General features: G+C 35.8%; 2 protein-coding genes across 5 annotated transcripts; both read left to right on the forward strand.

Moving 5' to 3' along the window:
* Window positions 1–672: 672 nt before the first annotated feature.
* On the forward strand, window positions 673–10,704 carry LOC18098698 (cysteine-tryptophan domain-containing zinc finger protein 3). Of its 4 annotated transcripts, none has more exons than XM_052453309.1 (11): window positions 673–1,277; window positions 2,234–2,306; window positions 2,408–2,544; window positions 2,633–3,022; window positions 3,127–4,370; window positions 4,845–5,197; window positions 6,036–7,354; window positions 7,499–7,656; window positions 8,494–8,654; window positions 8,910–8,971; window positions 9,733–10,704. In XM_052453309.1, the coding sequence occupies exons 1-11, from the start codon at window positions 1,185–1,187 to the stop codon at window positions 9,931–9,933; spliced, it is 4,191 nt and encodes a 1,396-aa protein (XP_052309269.1). In that variant the 5' UTR covers window positions 673–1,184; the 3' UTR covers window positions 9,934–10,704. The 4 variants fall into 4 exon arrangements, with proteins under 4 accessions (XP_052309269.1, XP_052309270.1, XP_052309271.1 ...); XM_052453310.1 differs by having other exon boundaries at window positions 8,913–8,971; XM_052453311.1 differs by having other exon boundaries at window positions 674–1,834; window positions 8,811–8,971.
* Window positions 10,705–13,716: 3,012 nt separating this feature from the next.
* Window positions 13,717–20,628, forward strand: LOC18098699 (sucrose nonfermenting 4-like protein). Its single transcript, XM_006382450.3, has 13 exons — window positions 13,717–14,654; window positions 14,841–14,928; window positions 15,878–16,048; window positions 16,776–16,883; window positions 16,989–17,048; window positions 17,301–17,390; window positions 18,361–18,495; window positions 18,953–19,097; window positions 19,165–19,338; window positions 19,468–19,531; window positions 19,639–19,708; window positions 19,945–20,062; window positions 20,182–20,628. The coding sequence occupies exons 1-13, from the start codon at window positions 14,545–14,547 to the stop codon at window positions 20,274–20,276; spliced, it is 1,428 nt and encodes a 475-aa protein (XP_006382512.1). The 5' UTR covers window positions 13,717–14,544; the 3' UTR covers window positions 20,277–20,628.
* The last annotated feature ends 728 nt before the right edge of the window (window positions 20,629–21,356 follow it).

Here is a 21,356-nt window from a genome sequence, read left to right on the forward strand (position 1 = left end):
GGTCGTTAACTTCAGGACCCGTTGGATTAGTCGAGGTACACGCAAACTGACCCAAACAGTCACGTTAATTAAAAAAACCAGATTTTGAAAAACTACCTGGATTTAGTCCTTGTTATTGTGTCAATTCATGAGCAAACGAGTTCATGTATAACAATTTTGGTTAAATCTACCCTATATTAGTCAATTAAACCTAATTTAACGCTAAACTTCCAATCAAAATATGACTCATTTATCCTATATTAAAAGACTTAAAAATTAGTCTAAATTGAATTGTTATTAAATCTAGCCTACTTGAATTAGGTTTAATAAAAAAAAAATCTATCCTACTTGATCGATAATTTAAAACTTAACTTGAATTGGGTTTTAAAAAATTAAATAAAAATTTATCTATGTAATTCTATTAACTTAAAGGCTAATAAAAAACTTAATTGATCCAATTTTAGTTTTTTAAAAAAAATTAAAAAATGTTATTTATTTTTTTAATTAAAATAATATTGTTTTAATTTACTTGAATCAACTTTTCTAACTATTAACCTAAACCTTGAACCGGTTCATGAATTAAACCAGTTTTAATATTTGGATTGTAATTGACGGAATTTGATGACTATAAGGTACATTTGAAGAAAGTTAATACAAATACAAATACAAGGGCTAGTTAGGGGTTTTTGTGTTTCCCTTACGTGTGAAAAGCAGGCATAACAGAAACTGGAAGTCTACACCAACAAAAGCAAACACAAAACGCTTTCTCTGTTCCTCGAGAGGAAAGTTTGAGAAAACAACGCAAAGCTAGTTACTTTTTGATCGAACAGGCCATATTTCACATAGATTTGCTGCTAATATCTTGCCATAATATTCTCCCTACCCTTGAGCGTGTGTGAGAGAGACGCATTGAACATTAACAAAGAGCAATACTTTTATGTGGGTGTTTATGGAGAGCATTTATTAGTTTGTGATTGTGATAATGGTAATTCTGGGGATTTCCTTCATGGTTTTTCTGGGTTTTAGGTTTTAGAAGTGGGGTTTTAATTTAAGTTCAAAAGGGTGACTTTTTTAGAGAAATTTTGAAAAGTTTTTGGCTTTTTTGTGTTTTTGCTTGAGTTTTGGGGATTGTGATGACTGAGAAAAGTTAAGGTTAGTGTGTTAGGATTGTGGTTTGGTTTTTGAGCTTGTGGTGTTGTGGAATTATGGGAGAGACTGAGATTGAAGAGGGAGAGGCGTGTGATTACATGGACAATGGTGATCAGAACTTTGATATTGATGTGGCTCTCTCTTACCTTGTAAGGGTTTCAGTAATATTTTGATAAAAAGTTTTGATTTTTTTCTTTTGGGGTTTTGTAATACAATTGATTTTGCTAAAATTGTGATCGCCGTTTTGAAAGTGTCCTTATATATATATAATGGGTCCTGTAATTTTAAACTAAATGGGCAGTTGGTGCTGTATGAATGGTTGTCTACTTGGCTTTGGAGCTCTTAACAATTTGTTAATAGTTTTTTGGTCAGTGTAGTTCCTGAGAATATTCAGGAGAAAAGAAAAAAAAAATCTTGGACTTCTAATTTTGTTGTCTTTGGTCAGAGAATGAACATTGGTGTTTCGTGTTTTCTCGTTCATCTCATGCAATTTGTCTGGAAATTCATGGAACCCTTGTAAGTAGTGTGAAAGAGATGAACAATAAGTAGCTCTGTGAGTTAGCTTTTACTTCTCTGTCAAGTGCTATGAAATTGCGTAGCTTGGTAATCAATGTGTTAGTTGCTGAACTGATTTTGCTGGACCTGGATTGTGCTGTTTACTACTGTAAAATTCTACTATCTCGTTCCTGTTCCTGCTGAAGAGCTGGTTAGTGTCTTAACTCTTAAGTTAACTTGATGAAACTAATAAACCTTTGTTGAATTTAATAAACCATTTGTATAGAATGGAAGTTTATTTAGAACATGGCTATTTGATATGCCTTAACATATATTGTGTTTAAAAGAACATAAGTAGAACTGTGCATTGGAAAATTTTCTCTACTGACAATGGGCTTGAGAAGGAAAATTATATTTTATATGAATGGTTAACATTTTGGAACTTTTGTGACTAGCATTATGCCAATTTATCTGTGTAATGTTTTGTAATAGCCTTTCTGCTGTTTTAAACTTTTTTTTTCTTTTTGTTCTTGCAATTGCTGGTTGTCTTAATTTCTTTTTGTCATTGCCTTATATTTTGAGTTACATTAAGCAGTTGGTGTTTTTATAGGATGATAGGATTCAGGACATCTTGGGGCAGTACCAAAAAGAATTTGAAGGTGGAGTTTCTGCAGAGACTTTGGGTAAGTGATGCATTAGAGAATTACTAGAAAATTGTGGGAAGTTCTTTGGTTCCATGTTGGAATTCTTTAAGCCATGGATTGGAACTAACTAATTTTGACAGGTGCAAGATTTGGTGGTTATGGTTCGTTTTTACCTACTTACCAGCGTTCTCCTTCTATACGGTCGAATCCAGTAACCCAGCGGAAAGTACAAAGCCATGGCATGCTACCACCTTCTCATGATGATCAGCTGACAGAGGTAGGTTCTAATTTTAGGGTTCAGAAACAATAGCTAGTTTCTTCTATGTCATCGGTATCTGAATGCTATGGTTTATTTCATCACACAGGGTGCCTCTCAGAACTCCACAAGCTCATTACATGAGACCGTTTCTGCAAGACCTGCAGCCGCTTTGAGAATTTCCTCTCCACTGCCTTTAGCAAGGCCTTTGCCTGAGGATAGGTTAGTTAAAATTCAAAGTTCGAGAGAATATGTTTCTGGTTATGAACCACTTCAACGTCCAGTTAACCAGTCGGACCAGAAAATGCTGAAGCTACGAATCAAAGTGGGGTCAGATAATTGTTTGCCAGAGCAGAAAATTTCAGCAATCTACAGTAATCTTGGCCTGGACATGTCTCCATCATTATCATCAGAGGACACTGACAGCCCCTCTGAATGGGAGAGGGATTTTCCAGATTCTCTAGAGGAACAAATGGATTCTCCAACTTGCATTGTCAGGGTGAGGTGTCTTCCACTGATCTAATATTACAAGCATTCTTCTTTATGGGTTTTTTCTCATTTAGCTGTTTTTGTTTTTCATTTTAATTGTGATGGGATGAACAGATTATGACCTCTTCTCCTATACCAAGTGGTGCAATGTTGTCACCTCTTCATGATTGTTTGCTTAATTTATCAGAACAGAAAGATTCTTTGGACCATGAAAGAACAGTACCTGTGCAAGAGTTCTCTGTCCTGTGGGCTGACGAGAAAGTGCCTGTCAAGAAGCAAAAGAAGCCAAGTGATAGACGTGTGAGGTTGGTGGAGCTGAAGAATGAACACTTTTATGATCCACCCAATTGTTTTAGTGCCTTTTTGAAGAATGAATCAAGCATGGAGACCTCAAATGGAAACCATATGTTATCTGATGCAAGAAATCACCCTCCTGGATCCAAAACTGCTAAAATGGGTGGAGTAGCTGCTGGAACAGGTACAAAATTCAGAATCAATGTGAGTGGGGCAAAAGAGGAAACATTTAGCCAAAAAGCTTGCAAGATGCATGAAGTAAGTGCGAAGGCTACTTTGACCAGAAAAGTTCTTAAAGATAAAAAATTAGGCTGTGTCCCAAGAGACAATGGGAGCGAAGGTGATAAAAGTCTTGATTTGTCTAAAGAAGATTACAGCATGCCTGAGGGAATGAGAAAATGTAGAGACGGAACCTTGGATCTTACAAAACAGAAGTTTGAAAAGAAGAAAACATCCCACTTGCATGATGATATGAAGGTATCTCACGGGGAAAAACAGCTATCTGCTGGCAAAAAGAAACCTAAGGGAAGCAAATATGATCGTATCTCTACTGACAAGTCAAATAATAGCATGAGGATCAATTTGTCTGCAGAGCCAAAAGAAAAGATCTTTCAAAAAAGCAGCCTTCCTTGTAGAAGTAAAGGGGATAAAGCATTGCACGAAAACTTGAGAAAGGTCAAAGTTAAACATCCTGTTTTGATTGGTGACAGAAAAGCAGGGAGAAGTGAATCTAGAAACCATCTGCTGGGAACTTCTGTTGGAGATGAGACAAGGGACTGTAAGCGTGAGGTACATGAGAAAAAAACCCTTGCTTTCAGAAACAAATCAAAGTTGAGTTCAGTTGATAAAAAAAACAGTTTGGTTTCAACTTCTAAAGCAAATTTAAGAGGAGACATCAATGGTGGTGTGCCATCTGCTGGCCCACTTCCTATGGAGGTGGCACCATATCTTATAGAGGAAAATTGGGTGTGTTGTGACAAGTGTCACAAGTGGCGGCTTCTACCATATGGTACAAACCCTGACCAGCTTCCACAGAAATGGCTGTGCACCATGCTTGACTGGCTGTAAGGGCTTTTGCTGGATTTATGACTTTTATGGTTGTGTCGGTAATGGTTAGAGATTAATTGGCATGGATTTAGTTGATTCTTACTGATTATCTTCAAATTTGAACAAATAATAAAACCATGTTAAAGTGGACCTTGATACTTGGTGATTTGTGTCTAGCTAGCAAGAATACATCATGCTGTACCTTGCTGTCATTTGAAAATTTAGGAAGAGTAGGTCATTAGGTCATGCAAGTATTTTTTATTTTTTTCAATGACAAGGTGTTTTCAATAAAATAACTGATTAATGTGAAGGATACTTTGGAGTTCAGATGCTCACTATTAACCTCCGCATGATTATAATTCTCCAAGCTACATGATAAACTACCCTTCTGGGTGAATGCATGTTTTTTTCCTGTTGAAGAAAATGTTTTTTCTCGTGCGCTCTCTCTCTCTCTCCTCTCTAATTTTAACTCTGATGGAAACTTTTTTCAGGCCTGGAATGAACTGTTGTACTGTTAGTGAGGAGGAGACAACGGATACTCAGCGTGCACGGTGTCGACTCTCTGTTGCAGGGAACCATGATGGCCGGCTAAGCCATTCTGTCAGCATTGAATCTTCAATTACCTTCATTAATACCAGGCATGATCTTGATCAAAATCCACAAGATCTTAGCTTTAGTGGTGGAAAGAAGAAACATGAAATTAAAGAAGTGTCTAATCCAGCTCAGTATAGTCTTTCTAAGAAGTTGCTGATCTCAACAAGGAAGAATGAACATGTCTCTATTGAAAGAAGGTTAAAAAACAGAAGCTTGCCTTCTTGGGAGAAAAAGTTGGAGAAAAGATTGGGTATTCCTCATTCAAACTAAATTTACTTGTCTTGGCAAAGGCTATAATGAAAGATTTGTTTATTTCTTGATTGCTAGGCATGCTAGCATCAACTCACATTCATGTTGGCAGTTCTCAGCTTTTGGGCCAAAATACATGGTTTTTGTAATTTCTGTAAAGTTCATTCAATGAAAAAAACTCGAATTTTCCTTGTAGTCTAAACCAGACCTTTGTTTGTACCTTGCAAACCTCTTTGATGTTCTATATTGCTTGAGAAAATAACTATTGAGGTTAGAGCACATTGTCATTTCCAGTTCTAAAAGAGAATTGGGATAACCCATAAGACCAAGAAAAATGAGAAAGAAGAGAATCACCCTACTCATGAAAAGGTGGAAACGTGGAAACGGAACCAATCATTTGAGACCAAGTTCTTTATGATAAAAGAAATCTCTTAGATTTAGACCAGAAAAATTGGAATAAATATGTGATGGGTGAGGCGGATTAGAGTAATCACCTCAATATAAAGTTGAAAAATGTACTTTGACAGCTATTGGAAGTTTTCCTTTTCTGATTTTCCTTTTCCCCTTTCATGGAATCTGTTGAAACTCATTAAAGCTTGATACTTGATGTGATGGTGTCCGTGGAAATAAATACACGAGCTAGATGTTGTTTCTTGTTTGATATAAGTTTTGCTAGTAGACACTGGCAGATGTAGGTTCTATTAGTTGATACTCCAAGGCATTATTACATCTAGGATATGTTTCCGTTGCTAGATGACCAGATTTAGATGTGCTCTCTGGTGACCTTTCTTCAGCTATCAAATTCGTTGTGTGGATACATAAAATGTTCTTCTTTGCAGGTGATGTGCAGCCACAGAAATCAAAGACCAAGAGAGAAGCTGATCAAGAAAGTTGCAAGCTTTCCAAAAAAGCAAGGACAGACAGTATGCACTTTGCGGAAGAAGATCATAATACTGGTGGATTCTCAAAGAAAGAAATGGGAAGTAATGATAAAAAGAATTCATCTTCCAGAGAAATGAGGTGTCTCGCAAAGAATTCCACAAATCTTTATGTTGAAAAACATAACCAGTTTCAGAAGACACTGGTTACAGAGGATCAAGATACAATGGGTATTGAGAGGAAGAAGAGAAAGTCTAAAGACTGGATGGACAGTCAGATCTATCAAGGTAACCATTCTGGTAATAGGCTAAATAGCTGTATTTCCATGGAGGAGACAAGTTGGAGCGAATGCAGAAAAGAAAAGAAGCCAAGAAAATGTAAATTTGAAGAAAAGGTCTCTAGTGCAAGCAAGGGTGTTTGCAAACTGTTTGAAAAAGATAAGATGAATTATTTATCCCAATCAACTGATGCTGGTAAGAATTCAGAAAGAAGGGATTTGAGAGACTTCCAAGATGTTAAGGGCTCACCTGTGGAGTCAGTCTGTTCTTCACCTTCGAGGATTTCTAACCGAGGCAGCCCTAGAAGGACCTCTTCAGGTGATCATGGTAACACAGACATTGGTTTTTATCATTTCAGTGGCCAAACAAAATCCTCAGAAGGTGAACGTGTTGGTTTAAGTAACTGGTCTGGGACCTCAAGGAAGGAAAATGCTCCTGTTTCTGCACCTATCAATGATGATGAAGTTGAGAAACATTATGCTGGTCAGAAGGTTTCTTCCATCAAAATTCTAAATAATAGTAATAGAGAGGATAACCAATTTAGATGTGAGGGATATGAGGCCTCACTTGAGAAAATGGATGCTGTTTTTCAAAAGGATTGCAATTCAGCTTCACATCATAATGTTCTGCAGAACTGCAGCAGCAGTAGATCTTTGGACATGCTTGACAAAATTAATCAAGTGGAAAAGGCTGCAGGGAAATGGAAATCATTGGATTTCTTATTTTGTGGTGATAAAATGGAAAATCAGTCTTGGAAAAATAGTGAAAATGATGCATTGGAAGTTGATGGTTCTAGTTTTGAAGACTTGGCAAGGGCTCCAAGACAACTTGGAAAGGATGATGGTCGGAATGGGTTTCAAGATGTTACGCGAAGGTTTCCTTTGCCTGATGCCAGCAACACTATTGCATCAAATCATATCAGAAATTATTTCTTTAGTCAGGTAGCAAATGATGCTTTGGAAGGAGCCAAGGATCTTAAGCATTCAACAGATTCTCTTAAGGTTTTTCCTTCTGTTGCTGTCTTGATTCTTTATCTCTAGAGAATTTCACTTTGGTTTACCGTTCTTCTGGAGAGTGCCTTATTTGGTTATATATTTACCATAAAGAAAGTCTGACAGTTCATATGTTTTCTTCATACTTTGAAGGTTTCTGAATCAGGCCTTCAAAGTACTGAGTTATTCTTTCAGGCAGCTTTGAAATTTCTTCATGGGGCATCCCTTTTTAATCCTCATAACAACAATAGCACCAACAGTGGGGAGATGACATCAGCTGAAATGTATGTTCGTGCTGCAAAACTGTGCGAGTAAGTATAGATTGCCAACTACTGTAAGACTCTGTTTTGTCTTTCAGAGGTTTACAGAAAGAAAAGAGAAGGAAAAGGAAATTTTCAATCAGAACAGAGGAGATTATAATGGATTGTGTGATAAAAAATTCAAAACTGGCAGTAGACTCACAGTGACTCAGAATTGATGGTCGAATTGTGTCCCACTTTGTACTTTAACCTAGAGGACTGGTTACATCATCTAATTAAATTGTTTTTATGGTTAGACCAAGCACATAATTTAAATCCCACACAAGCCTTCAATTAAGTTGTTCTTGTAGTATATTTAGTATGAGATTGTTGCTCTGATACTCGAAGTGTGTAGACAAGGCAGGATACAATCATAAGGCGATAGGCATCACCACTAAGAAAATCATCACTGAAAGTAAGTCCTGAATATAAGCTAAAAAATTGAGTTTTCACATAAAGTTTAGAGCAACATATAGTTTTAAGTTAATTTAATGTTGCAAGGACTTTATATAGAGCTTCCATGTAATTGCCTTTGAAAGTGTGCAAGTGCCAGCAATAATCGTTGTGTTATTGCACTAACGGACTACCCAGTCATAGCTGTTTAAAAATTTGATGATGTGTATGTCCTTTTAAAATATTATCTGTATAACTGCAACTGGATGCTATCAGGCTTTAAGTTCCCTGTTTATAGCTGGAAAGGACATATTCTGGAATAAACATTTTGATATATTGCTAGTCAGAAAGTTTATGCATTTTTCTAAAACATATTCCCATCTACGATTAAGCCTATACTTTGTTGAGGGAATAATTTTGAAAATGTTGTTTATGTCATTGTTCCTGCTTCTACAGATATTGTGCTTCTGAATTTGAGAGATTCAATGCCTTGGCATATGCTTTTTTGGCATACAAATGCATTGAAGTGGCATATATGCGGGTAGTCCATTCCAATGACCTCACTGCAAGCAGGGATCTGAATGAACTGCGAACAGCATTAAAAAGGGTTTCTCCAGGTAAATAATAAAAAAGGGGCATGGTTTCGAAACAAACTAAAAATATTTGAATGAATATAATCCTTGAAAACACGTCATACCAATGTCATATCTTTACAACATTAGAATTCAAAGAGAGCAGAATTTTTGCTTGACATTTTCTCTTCTGTTCCTCAGTTGAGTCCCCATCTTCTTCTGACTCTTATGTTGAGAACCTAAACAGTGAAGTAAAAGTGGAGAATAGAAATATAACTAAGGATGTTGGTTGTTCTCCAGCAGCTACAGCTTGTATCATTGCTGCTAGAAACCAGCCCAGCTTTGTTCGGTTGCTTAATTTTGTAAGTATACCTTTTCTAGTATACTATTTCCTTTTTGTTTGCGTACGGTTTCTTCTTATTCTTAGTTATTGTATGTATCATATCGATTTGTAAAGTAGCTGCAGTCATGAAAAAGTATTTGAACAAAATGGTAGCATCTGTTCAGAAGCAAAAAGCAGCGCATGAATCATTTTAATTTAATGGGATATCAACGCTTGATGGAAAAATCCTGAAACTCCCACCGAATCCATATAAAAACAAAAAAAAAAATTATGAATTTTTCTCATTTCGTTTTTTATCATTCATTGTAAACTCTTTTTTTTATCTTACCATATAGACAACAGAAAAATTATTATATGGGTGTTAATAGGACCATGCAATTAGATGGTATGAGCCACACCGAATTTTCGTGAGGGTTCTTTCATGGAGCCATATGAAACGTGTCTAGGTTTTCTTGTATGTTAGTTTCTCCATCATCTCTGTCCGTAGAGAAAATTGGAATAGTGACAACAAAAATTATCTTGGTTTTTGTTCTTTTAATCCAGACGATTGGTATTTGCAACAGCTGATGCAACTTTCAAAAATAGCCAGGAGGAATGATCAGGGAGAGTCATTATTCCCTGATGCTCCAGTGTAGATAGGGCATTTCACTTTCTTTCATTTCTCATTGTTGGATATTTTTCCCCTCTACTAGTGATGCGGTCTAGCATTCCTTTTATACTGCATCTTGCGCAGTACCATAATTTAGGCACGATGCTTATATTATATGCAACTGGTTGCAGGCAGAAGATGTGAACCTTGCAATGGAAGCCTCAAGGAAATCCCAGGCTGCCTTTGCAGCTGCTGAAATAATTCTTGCAGAGACAGGCAATACTGAGGGTATTTCTTCCATTAAGAAAGTTCTTGATATAGGCTTCCATGATGTAGAGGGGCTATTGCGGTTGATACGCCTTGCAATAGAGAGCCTTCACAAAACTCCTTGATGCCCTGGGGAGCATCTTAATGCCAGGAAAATATTCTGCTTCTCCACTTCATATATTCACAAGGAGATGCACAGTTTCCATGTTCATGCTCTTGGGTAGTGCTTGAGTAAGGCTACCAAGGGCTAAAGAGGTGTTTGGAAGTGTGATAATAGTTGCTTTTCAAAGTGTTTTTCACTCGGAAATGCATCAAAATATTATTTTTTTATTTTTTTAAATTTATTTTTGATATTAGGACATCAAAACAATTCAAAAATACTAAAAAAATTAATTTAAAGAAAAAAAATTCAAATTTTAATGAAAAACATGTTAATGTCAAACATCTAGGCTTTTCTGGAAATTTTTGTTTACTTGTGGGATGCAGTTGAACACCAGTTTTGATACTCCAAGCTGTTCATGAAGATAAATAGGTTTTAAAAAATTATAGATAGCAATTAGGAACGCATTCAAAGATGACAGTTCTGAGTGCAAGAGGCATGGTATGCATAATCACCACCGCCACTACTCTCCTCCCTTGTGTTTTTCTTTGTTATGGTATATTATTATTTGGATGTTTAGGTTGTTGCATACAGAGTGTTATTGCTATTTGTAAGCAGTTGTCTTCACAGCTATCCTCAGAGGTAGCAAGTCAGAGTAGTAGATAACCTGTACAGGAGAAATTAGGAGCTTGCTGACAATCACATTTTTCTTTGATGCTATAGTTTCATTAACATTTGAACTTTGATTTGTAATATACTGAAGAATATCATAATTCATCAGCTACAATTTCAAACCTTTCGAAGACCTTGGGTGAAGCTACCAACCCTTGTGCACAAACCTCTTACCTTTTTTCTCCCAGCTTTGACAAAAACCCTTGTGAGCGTGCATATCCACAGATATGGTTGAACTGGCATGTAATTAGCAAGACAATTAATCTTTTTAGTTTCTTTAACTTCTTGAATATCAACCAGGTGATGTGATGGTACCCCTCGAATCATTTCTTCTGGCTTGAATGGGATGCATGCATGCATGAACAATGTTCTTGAGCTAAACTTACAATGTGCAATGTTACTGTAGCAGCATCATGTAATCAATAGTTAGATTTGATTCGAAGTCAACCCCTAGATTATTAAGGTCAATTTAGATTTATTATTTTTATTTAAAATGATATTGTTTAAAAATAAATTTTAAATAATTTTTTATTATTGGGTTTCAACAATGATTTAAAAATACATAACAAAATAATTTTAAATAATAAAAAATAAATTTTAACTAATTTTTTATTATTGGGTTTCAAATAAACACCTAGGAAGAAATGAAAGTGAGCTAAGTGGATGCATGTTACTACTAGATGTATGCTTCATTTACACAGAAACTAAAATCACCATTGATGAAGGTTCAATGTAATGATTGCAAGAGGGACATTGCTTGCCAAAAAGTCTCTCAGTCCAATGATTAAATTGGAATCTCGTACTTCAGGAGGGGCCTCGTCAGGGTCTCCTCTTGTCTTCTAACCACCAGACCTAATTGCTTAATAAAAACTCCTTTAAGACAGGAGGTGGACAGGGCAGTCTTTAATTTTATCAACTTCTATCAGATACAGGGCAAAATAAAATTAAAAGAATTACTCCAAAAAAAAACTAAAATTTCAGTTATTTTACTGTTAAAATTATAAATATTATTAAGAAAAAAACTGAAAAAAAACATTTACTTACAAATATCGAGATCTCTACTAGTCCTTCTATCTCTGTCACTGATCTGATAGTTTTATATTTAATTAATTCTCTAATTGTGTTTAATAACTATATTTAATTTTAAAAAAAAAGGGAAGATAACTGGATGTTCTTATTGCAGATAATTTATTTTCATCCGAGCGAATGGGATAAAATGAATCAAAGAAAACAGTAGCTTCACTCTGTGTTTTTTTGTTATTTAATCATTACTTTTTTGTAAAAAAAAAATAAAAAATGAAAAACCTTTGTGAGCTCTTTAATCATGTAGTGGTTATCCACCAATCATTGCTCATTCATCCCATGAGCCCACAAACACATCACTTAATCACCCTTCAGTTCAAAAGAATCAGCTCCCATGTTTTATCACATCTCTCGTTAATGAATAAACTTTTGTAAACTATTTTTCAATATGTTTTAGCCAAGGGCCCGTCAGAATTTATTCACAGTTACACCATGAACTTGTGTGGGTATGGAATAGGGATATTTTTAAATTAAAAATAAACCAAAATAGTTTTTTTTTAAAATTAACACATTAAAATCATGAAAAACACTTGAAAAGACTATAAAAACAATAATTTAATATTTTTTTTAATGAAAAAACAGAATATATCATAATGATAAGCAAGCGGTACAAGATTCAAATGGAATTCCTATAAAAAAAAAGAGGGAGAAAAAACATGTATAAAAGATTCGATACGTCTTTTTTTTTTTTTAGATTAACATAGATATCCGGGCCAGCTTGCGCGCACCTCGACTAATCCCACGGGCCCTGAAATTAACGACCATGTAAGCTTTTAGTGGCCATCATATGAGCAACCACAGGACTCGAACCTGAGACCACAGAGGGAGCAAACCCCTTAGTCCCAAGTTCTTACCATTGGACTACCACCTAGATGGTTGATTCGATACGTACACACTCGCGCGCAACGGAAGTAACCTCCCTTATCCCTAATAAATCCAGTGCAATTTTTTTTTATAATTTGAATCTGAGACCTTGAAGTGGTACTTCAAGTGTTAAGCATGGGAGTCAATCCCCTTCCCCCCTTTTCTAATTACAAGCATTCAAACAAATTCGACGGGTTTCAAGAACTCTCCTTCCTTAACGTCATCATAAATTTCTTGCACTTTGAAGGGGCTCAAATGCAGAGCATATGCTGAAGCTGTAATGGAAAGAAATTTATTAGGTATTTTGATAGATCGGCGATGGTAGCATATGTAATTCCACGTGCGTAGTAAACTTATATCCCCAATTAATATGCTTTTTATATGTTTTCAATGTTATCATCCTTAGCTCGTATTCAATTAGATGTTGTGAGAAAAGAAATCTTCATCAACGTAAAACCCAAGTTTGGATCCAATACCAAATCAAGAAAATGTTTAGTTTTAATACAAGAAAACTTATATAAGAAGTATTTAAAACCTTAAATCAAAGTTATTCCGCCCATGATTCAGATTATGAATTTAGTATATTAATCTGCATTAAGTTAGATGAACTAAAACAATTTTATTTCACTTTATTATTTTAAATAAAACGATATTGTTTTTTCTAAAAACAAAAGAAACATTTCAACTCTTACTAGATTTTTTTTGCAACTCGGCTAGAGTTAGGTGACAATATTGATCGAATTCTAGGTCTCATCAAAATAAATTATATATAATAACAATCCTCAAACATGAATCACATCTCAATGGACATATAAGAAGCATAATTATTGAATTAAGCTCGGAGATTAATCTTAATAATTAACTCAAGTTAATTTAATTTTTTTAAAAAAATTAAAATAATATTATTTTTTAAAAATATATATAAAAAAATTGATTTGATTTAACTAAAATTTCTAATGTGAATCAAAGTTTTTAGTTAGGTTACATTGAATAAATTCTTTTTCTATTTTTTATGTATATGTAGGCCTACCCGGCAGGCCCGTCTTGTTTAATAACTAGGAGAATAAGAAAAGACACAATCACAAAATGACAAATACCCACACATATTAAATTATTTTTTTACCATTAATTCCCTGTAGATTTTACCGCAATCATTAAATATTACTATTATTGCAACTCATCGCTTTCTTTCTGCTTTATTTTGTTTTTGTGTGCGAGAGAGCTTATGTTCTGCTTCTGTTCTTCAATCACCAGATAGATTCTCTCTTCACTCCAAAATTTCACCACAAAAAATATAAATGAAAATGGATAAATGAAAAAACCCATCTTTTATTTTTTGAGATCCAACAATGCCAATTTTTCTTTATCAAAATTAGGGATTTTTCCTCTCTTTTTTCCCCCCTCCAACCCTTCAATTCAATCTCTAAATTAGCCACAAAAACCTTACTTTCTCGTTCAATTCTCCATCCGGGTATTCTTAATTTAGTCTCCTGAATCCGATTTAGCTAAAAAGTTTCAATCTTTACACAGATCAGAGGTTGATGCTGTGTGAATGATTTTGTTGGTTTTTTGGGGGGGTTTTGTGGCCGTTTGATTTGTTGACTTTTTGAGTTTGAATCATTGATGTAAAGAGGATAAGAGTGGTGGGATTTTGATTTGGTTAGTGTTTCATGCTTGCATGTAGAGAGTTGTGGAGTTTTGGTACTAAAGTTTAATCATTTTTGTTGATTAACATTAAGGGTTTTTGGGGTTTGATAATTCATAGTGTTGTTTTAAATTTCTCCTATTTGTTGAATTTTGCATGTATAAGCAATAAGGGGTCCTCTGCTAAATTGTAGAGGATCCCACGCTGGTGTTGGTTAGATTTTATAGTTTTTGTTGGGAACTGGGGAAATGAAAAATATAGGTATTTGAATTGTGGTTTCTCTTGGAGTGATTTTGCTAGAATTGGGATTTTGTTGATTGGTGGTGTGTCAAGTATTGAGTGTATTTATATAAATTATTTTTTGGACGGAAAATGTTTGGTTCTGGTTCCAGTACTGGCCATGATAATAGTGGAGTAATTCCGGTGCGCTTCGTCTGGCCTTATGGAGGGGGAGAAGTTTCTATCTTTGGTACCTTTACTAGGTAAGTTGCTAAATTGACCAGATTTTTGTGATGATCACCAAGAATATTATTCTTTTTGTGGTAGCGAATTTACAAATGGCTTTTAGTTCTGTTATTGATAATGTGTTCTATTTTCATAACTTTAAGGGTTTTTTGGTTTGTGTTTTGGTGTGACGTGGGTGTCTAATTGAGTTGTAATTTGGGCAGGTGGATTGATCTTTTACCCATGTCCCCGGTGGAGGGGTGCCCTAATGTATTTCAAATTGTTGTTAGCTTAGTGCCTGGATTGCATCAGGTATGTTAAACCAACTCAGTTAGTAAAGCATGTTTAACAGTTATGCCTGTGATGATGACTTTGTAGTTGGCATTTGTGGGAATCTTTTGTTGCATTATATAATTATGTAAGTTTTTAGGGTTGAAAGGAAAGTAACTTGAATTTATGTTAATCACTAATCAATGTGCTTATGCTATACAAAGATATTTTATAACTTTGTTAGTTATCTATAATAATTTACGAGCCTTTTGATCTCGTAAGCCATCAAAATTGAGTAATAGAAATGTAAGGCAATAAATTATTTTTAAAATGTAACAATGGAACATGGCAATGAAAGCTATAGTGGAGTTGGCCTTAGGCTATCACTCAGAAAGGAGCCATCTTTGAAGAGAATCATCCCAATGGAACGTAAATGATTCATGACTATGGAGTTTTCTCAGCATTTCCCTTCACAAGGTTAAGCTTTTGGGACATAATCCATTGGCTTTTACATTGACATCAAGATTATTGTCATAATAGAAAACTGAGCTTGTTCAAGTTTTTACGGCCACCAACATATGCATTCTGCATTAGCATGTGGTTTTTGACTGGCTCTATCTGTTGCTTTCTCAGAATGTTTTTAGACGATTAATCTGATTCGATTGACATCTCATATTCAAATTGCTCTCGATTTTAGAAGTCAGTTAAGTTAGTAATGTTATTTTTTTAGTCTTTTAAGAGATTGAATCTGCTTTAGGCTAAGCTAAGAAGGAACCATACAAACTACTGGCTTTCTGTAACCTTTGCAGGGTCTTCATTCTCCTTTTTAATATGTTAATGGTTGTAGGAATGAGATAGAATGTTAAAGTGCTCTCTGTTTGGTGCATCTATGTGTGCTATTTTTCCTAACTAATGTTCTCATCAACAATTAAGGAATGTGTATTTCTAACATCTCTGCTACCTTCAAAATCATTGTCATTTTTGCACACAGTTCAAGTTCCGTGTAGATGGACAATGGCGGGTTGATGAGCAGCTATCTTTTGTTGATGGGCCTTATGGGGTGGTAAATACTGTTGTCTTAACTAAGGATCCTCCACAAATTCTTAATTCCGAGACACCTGGGAGATCCAACATGGAGCTGGATGATGTTTCTGTTTGCCCGGTAAGATACATTTCAGCTTTGACATTAACAGTCGCTTTCAGACCAGTTTTTAAGCCCAGATACTTGGCTGTTGTATCTCATAGTGTGTGTTCTTATTTTCTAAGCACCATCCTCGTGGCAATGCTTGAGAGTAGCCATTTTTTCTTTGAATTTTAGCAGCTATTGCACCTTCTCAATCTTAGACCTCCGTTTATGTGCATCCATGTTGTGTTTCATCCGTGCTGTTGCATCTCTTGTTTGTTCTTCATAGACAAGATTCAATTCAGAATTGCATGTATGGATTATTTTTGTATTGCCTCAGGGGAATGTAAACATATCAGTAGGGAGGCCCAAAGTAGATAAAATGAGGCAGATGAATCATCTTAAATAAAGAAACAGCAACTGTTACCCCCCTTGTTTCTTTTTCAGCCCTCCTTGTTTTTTTTAGCTGAAAAGACTTCTTTAAACTTCCTTTCTGGGGTTATTACAAGAGAAAAATAGGTTGGAGCTGGAAATGGAGCATAATAGCAAATTTGTGAATTGAGAATATTTTAACCTGGGGGAAAGGACCAAATGGCAAATTTGGGAATGAGTATGACATTGAGCTGCTTAAGTTTGTTCATCTCTTGAAATCATGAAACAGAAAAGGCGACGAATCTTGTTGAGATTATTAATTATTTTATGCTAGATGCTTCCTGTGTATTCCTTTGGGGCAGAGTTGGTCACTCTGTTAGTTCGTACTTTACAGGAAGTAATCCAAGGGATATCAGCAACTGAGTTGGAGGTCTCTCGTCATCGTATTTCTGCTTTCTTGTCCACACATACTGCATACGAGCTGCTTCCAGAGTCAGGCAAGGTTTGAATGCTTTACCTTCTTCAGGAACTAATTGTACTCTCATTCTCTATGTTTTCAACCATAACCAGGAGGTTCATCTGTTCCTTGTTCTGTCTTACTTTTCAGGTTATTGCCTTGGATGTTACTCTACCTGTGAAGCAAGCCTTTCATATTCTCTATGAACAGGTGAATCTCCACTATGCATGCAAACACGGACAGACATAAGCTGAAAACATGCAGCAAGTTAATGTTCTTGCTAACGAATGTGAAACTAATCCTTTGTACCTAGGCATATTGTATAACTTATTTTTCTATTTTATAATGATTTCTGGAACTATTGGCCCTATGGGATTTTCTGTCAATTCAATATGCTACTGCTACATTTATAGTAGTTGAATATTAGCTCAGATTTCTCTTGCTGACTTGAGCCAATTTTAGGGCATCCCTATGGCTCCTCTCTGGGACTTTTGCAAGGGCCAGTTTGTTGGAGTGCTTACTGCATTGGACTTCATCTTGATTCTGAGGGAGGTGTGTATTTTGGCACTTCTTTTCCAATGCTAATATGATCCATGATGATTTTAAGTGAAATTGCAATATACTGAAGACAAAAAATGCTGTACGTAGATAAGGGACTAGACTGATAACTTAATTAAGTCTGCGTTCCCTCTAGGGCTTATGGTTGTTATATAAATACCAAAAATAAACACTTAGGATTGGAAGATACAATTCGCAGGAAAAACAGGAACTGCTAGTGCTATTTTCTTCTTTAGCTGCATAGTCTGTTTTAGTGCTGATTAGATTCATCATGAGTTTTGGCAAATGAATTGCTGTACATTTTCTTATCAATTACAAGAAACCTATTTTTGTTTTGCTAAGAGAAATAACTGAAGAAATTGAATTTTGACTTGGCTGCCTGCGAAAACTCTCCAAGAAATCAAGTCATTTGCATTACAATCCCACACTACTAAGCAATCGTAACATAGGCTTTAAAGAAAAATGGTTACATTTACATGCTTATTAGTTTTCTGATGTCTTCATTTCGTGCATGATCACTAAAGTCTGTCTTGTGTTTTCAATTGCATGTTTTCAAAGGTATCACAAAATATGTGCATTCATTTTAAATTAAGGATCTGTCTTTGTAATTGTTGTTAATCTACTTGTGTTTTTACCTTTGTCTTTGTAAGAAATGAAGGACTAGTTAAGTTCCTAGAGTGTATGTACTTGTGCTCTTACATTTCTACATGTCTTCAATTGCATGTTTTCAAAGGTATCACAAAACATGTGCATTCATGTGGATGTACACAAGCACATGCAGGCATTGTAAATTAAGGACGTTGTCTTTGGATGTATTGTTAATGTGCTTATTCTTTTACATTTGTCTATGTACGAAATGAAGGACTAGTTAAGTTCCTAGAGTATATTTAACTGTTTTGCTATTGTACATGTTTGGCATTTGTGTCTCTCAGTTGTTTAACATTTATGAACCTCGCAATTTCAGCTTGGAACTCATGGATCTAATCTGACGGAGGAAGAATTAGAGACACATACTATATCTGCTTGGAAGGAAGGAAAAATGCATCTCAACAGACAGATTGATGGTAGTGGGAGAGCATACTCTAAACATCTGATCCATGTTAGTGTTTCTTCTGATGCCTTGCTAAGATTCTTTAGAATCCAAAATAATCTCCCAGCCATTATTTGTCATTTATTTGAGTATCTTACATGTTGGGCTTTTCATGTATGATTGTATATCTTGCTCTTATGGGCACAATCATCTCTAAACTTAGGATGGTAGAATGACAAACACACTTAGGGAAACGGTTGCTTGGAAAATAATTTTTGTTTTCAATGTTGAATTCTTTTAGCACCTTACTTGGTTCCATATGGTCTGCAACAGCAAATGGGTTGAAATGCTCCTTTTAGATTAGGGCAATGCTGCTTGAAGTCACCTGTATTGAATTTTGTGAATCAGATGGTGCAAATGAGCTGCTTCAGATGTAGAACCATTTCTCTAGTTTTATTGATTTCTTATTCTGGTGTTGCAATCTGCTATGTCAGTAATTATTATCCACCACTTGTTTAATATGCAGGCAGGGCCATATGATTCGATGAAAGATGTTTCTTTGAAAATTTTGCAAAACAGCGTATCAACAGTTCCCATTATTCATTCTGCTTCTCAGGATGGCTCATTTCCGCAGCTACTTCATCTTGCTTCCCTGTCTGGAATACTAAAATGTAAGCTTTCTTGGTTTGATGCTTGAGGATGTATAACTTGTTGCTAACACATGGACCTAATTGTCAGGTATATGCAGGTATTTCAGACATTCTGCTGGCTCCTTACCCATTCTTCAACAGCCAATTTGTTCAATTCCTTTGGGTACATGGGTTCCAAAAATTGGGGAACCAAACAGACGGCCATTTGCAATGTTGAGACCAAATGCTTCTCTCGGTGCTGCTCTGTCTTTGTTGGCTCAAGGTAATTCACACGTCAAAAGATTACCACAAGCTACAACTGTCCTCTTCTATCTGTTTCTGAGTGTGCATATTGCTGATTGATCTTCTTTAACCTCTCCTAACCTTGTGCTATAATACCTTCCTGATACAGCCAATGTCAGTTCAATACCAATTGTAAATGATAATGATTCACTGCTGGATGTATATTCTCGAAGGTAACTTGTGCATCTGTGAGTGCATGTGCTTGCATGTTTTGGATCTTTGTTATTGTTGAATTGCAGGTTAAGCCAACTGTGACTTAAGTTTGTTGTTTCCTTGACAGTGATATCACTGCTTTGGCAAAAGATAAAGCCTATGCACAAATTCATCTCGATGAAATAAGTATTCATCAGGTAATTAGTTTTGATTACTTTGTGCTCTATTTACATGCAGTTGTATGCACATTCTTGCAATGGTCTGAACCAATCCGCAGCCTCTGTACATGAATCTCCATTTGTGAAACAATAAATACCTTCAACTAAATCAGGAGAAGATAAATGACTGGAAGTGATAAAGTAAACTGCATTTTTGAATAAAACATGCATGGCATGAACCTACTGTATTGATCTGCTCTTTCATACCCTTTTAGGCTCTGCAATTGGGTCAGAATGCAAATTCTTCAAATGCATTCTACAATGGACAGAGATGTCAGATGTGTTTGCGGACTGATTCTCTACAGAAAGTGATGGAGCGTTTGGCAAATCCCGGTACTCTTACAGCAATATGATTTTTTTTTCTACATCAACTTTTCACCATAAGTAGTTCTGACCTCGGGGTCTGGACTAGTAACACGTTTTCTAATTGCTTTGTTGCGTGGTCTTTTCAGGGGTTAGGAGGCTTTTGATTGTGGAAGCTGGCAGCAAGCGTGTAGAAGGGGTTATCTCACTGAGTGATGTCTTCAGGTTCCTGCTGGGGATATAGCTTAGATGTTAAGCAATTTGCATGCTGTGGTGACATTGGAGAGGACCAGTCTTCACTCATTGTTCTCTTAGGTTGGAAGGGCCCCATGATTCTGACCCCCACACTTTTTCTTTTTTAGGATAGGAAATTCAAAGAGCAAAAAAGAATTTGTAAATTGTGAGTCTTCCATTTCTCCCCCATTTAACCTAAATTGTTATAAAGTCAAATCATGCCGATGGACAAAACGCCATGTTTATTATTGCCAACAGAAAATGAGGTTCAAAGTGCATTGAACTGCCTATGGCAACCCATGCTGTTGGTAGAATGTTGGTGATTGATTCAATTTCAGTTTCTGATCTCAGCTTCTTGATTCTAGCATAGTTTTGCTCTCATGCTTGCCTGTCTTTCATGTTATTTTGCTTCAAAAATCTGGCATAAAATGGCTCCAAATTAAAAAAATCCAAAAAACCCCATCAATTGATTCTTCTCCATGGAATTCAATCTCTAATCTGTCAGCATAGTCGCTCTCGAATCTGGCACATTGCATAACTAGCCATTCTCATCACCAACAAAACTTGCATCAACTTTCTTAAACTCATCATACTTGTGTACTTGAAATCGTGACATTAGGTCAAGAGACTTGTCTTCAACACATAACCCTCAATGGAACTTTCGCTAGTTCTCCAATTATTCAGGAGAAAAAAATATGAAATCTCAACATCTGAATAAATGGGCCGAGTGATGAGATTTATGATCTTAGTAATCATGACCTTTAACCACAATGGCACACAAATATGGCTGTTTTAAATTGGAATTGAGGAACAATTCTAGTTTGGGGATGGAGAGAGAGGTGTAATGGGACCCAAAGGAGGGGCTAGGGTCAAGTAGGACAGTTTTTCCACAAGCAGAAGCTGTAGCAGCGATAGTGCATTGTGGTAAACTAGTGCCCATGGCAATCAGGTCAAAGGTGGTTGCTTCAATTCGTGGGTAGAGTGCCCAACTCACCCATGGAAGCACATGAGAGGGACAGTAGATTAGCTGCCGCAAATAAGCAATCGAGTAGCTCCAAATCACATGGAAACAAGAAAAATCAGTCTTATC

This window comes from Populus trichocarpa, chromosome 5 (assembly GCF_000002775.5).
Source record: "Populus trichocarpa isolate Nisqually-1 chromosome 5, P.trichocarpa_v4.1, whole genome shotgun sequence".
NCBI classification, from domain to species: Eukaryota; Viridiplantae; Streptophyta; class Magnoliopsida; order Malpighiales; family Salicaceae; genus Populus; species Populus trichocarpa.

Excerpts from the sequence above, each read along its gene's own strand:
- LOC18098699 (XM_006382450.3), top strand. The coding sequence starts at position 14,545 with ATGTTTGGTTCTGGTTCCAGTACTGGCCATGATAATAGTGGAGTAATT. Across the intron at positions 16,049-16,775 it reads ATGATGTTTCTGTTTGCCCG|GAAGTAATCCAAGGGATATC; the intron begins GTAAGATACATT and ends CGTACTTTACAG. Across the intron at positions 16,884-16,988 it reads TGCTTCCAGAGTCAGGCAAG|GTTATTGCCTTGGATGTTAC; the intron begins GTTTGAATGCTT and ends CTTACTTTTCAG.
- LOC18098698 (XM_052453308.1), top strand. The coding sequence starts at position 1,185 with ATGGGAGAGACTGAGATTGAAGAGGGAGAGGCGTGTGATTACATGGAC. Across the intron at positions 2,307-2,407 it reads AGTTTCTGCAGAGACTTTGG|GTGCAAGATTTGGTGGTTAT; the intron begins GTAAGTGATGCA and ends TAATTTTGACAG. Across the intron at positions 2,545-2,632 it reads ATGATGATCAGCTGACAGAG|GGTGCCTCTCAGAACTCCAC; the intron begins GTAGGTTCTAAT and ends TTCATCACACAG.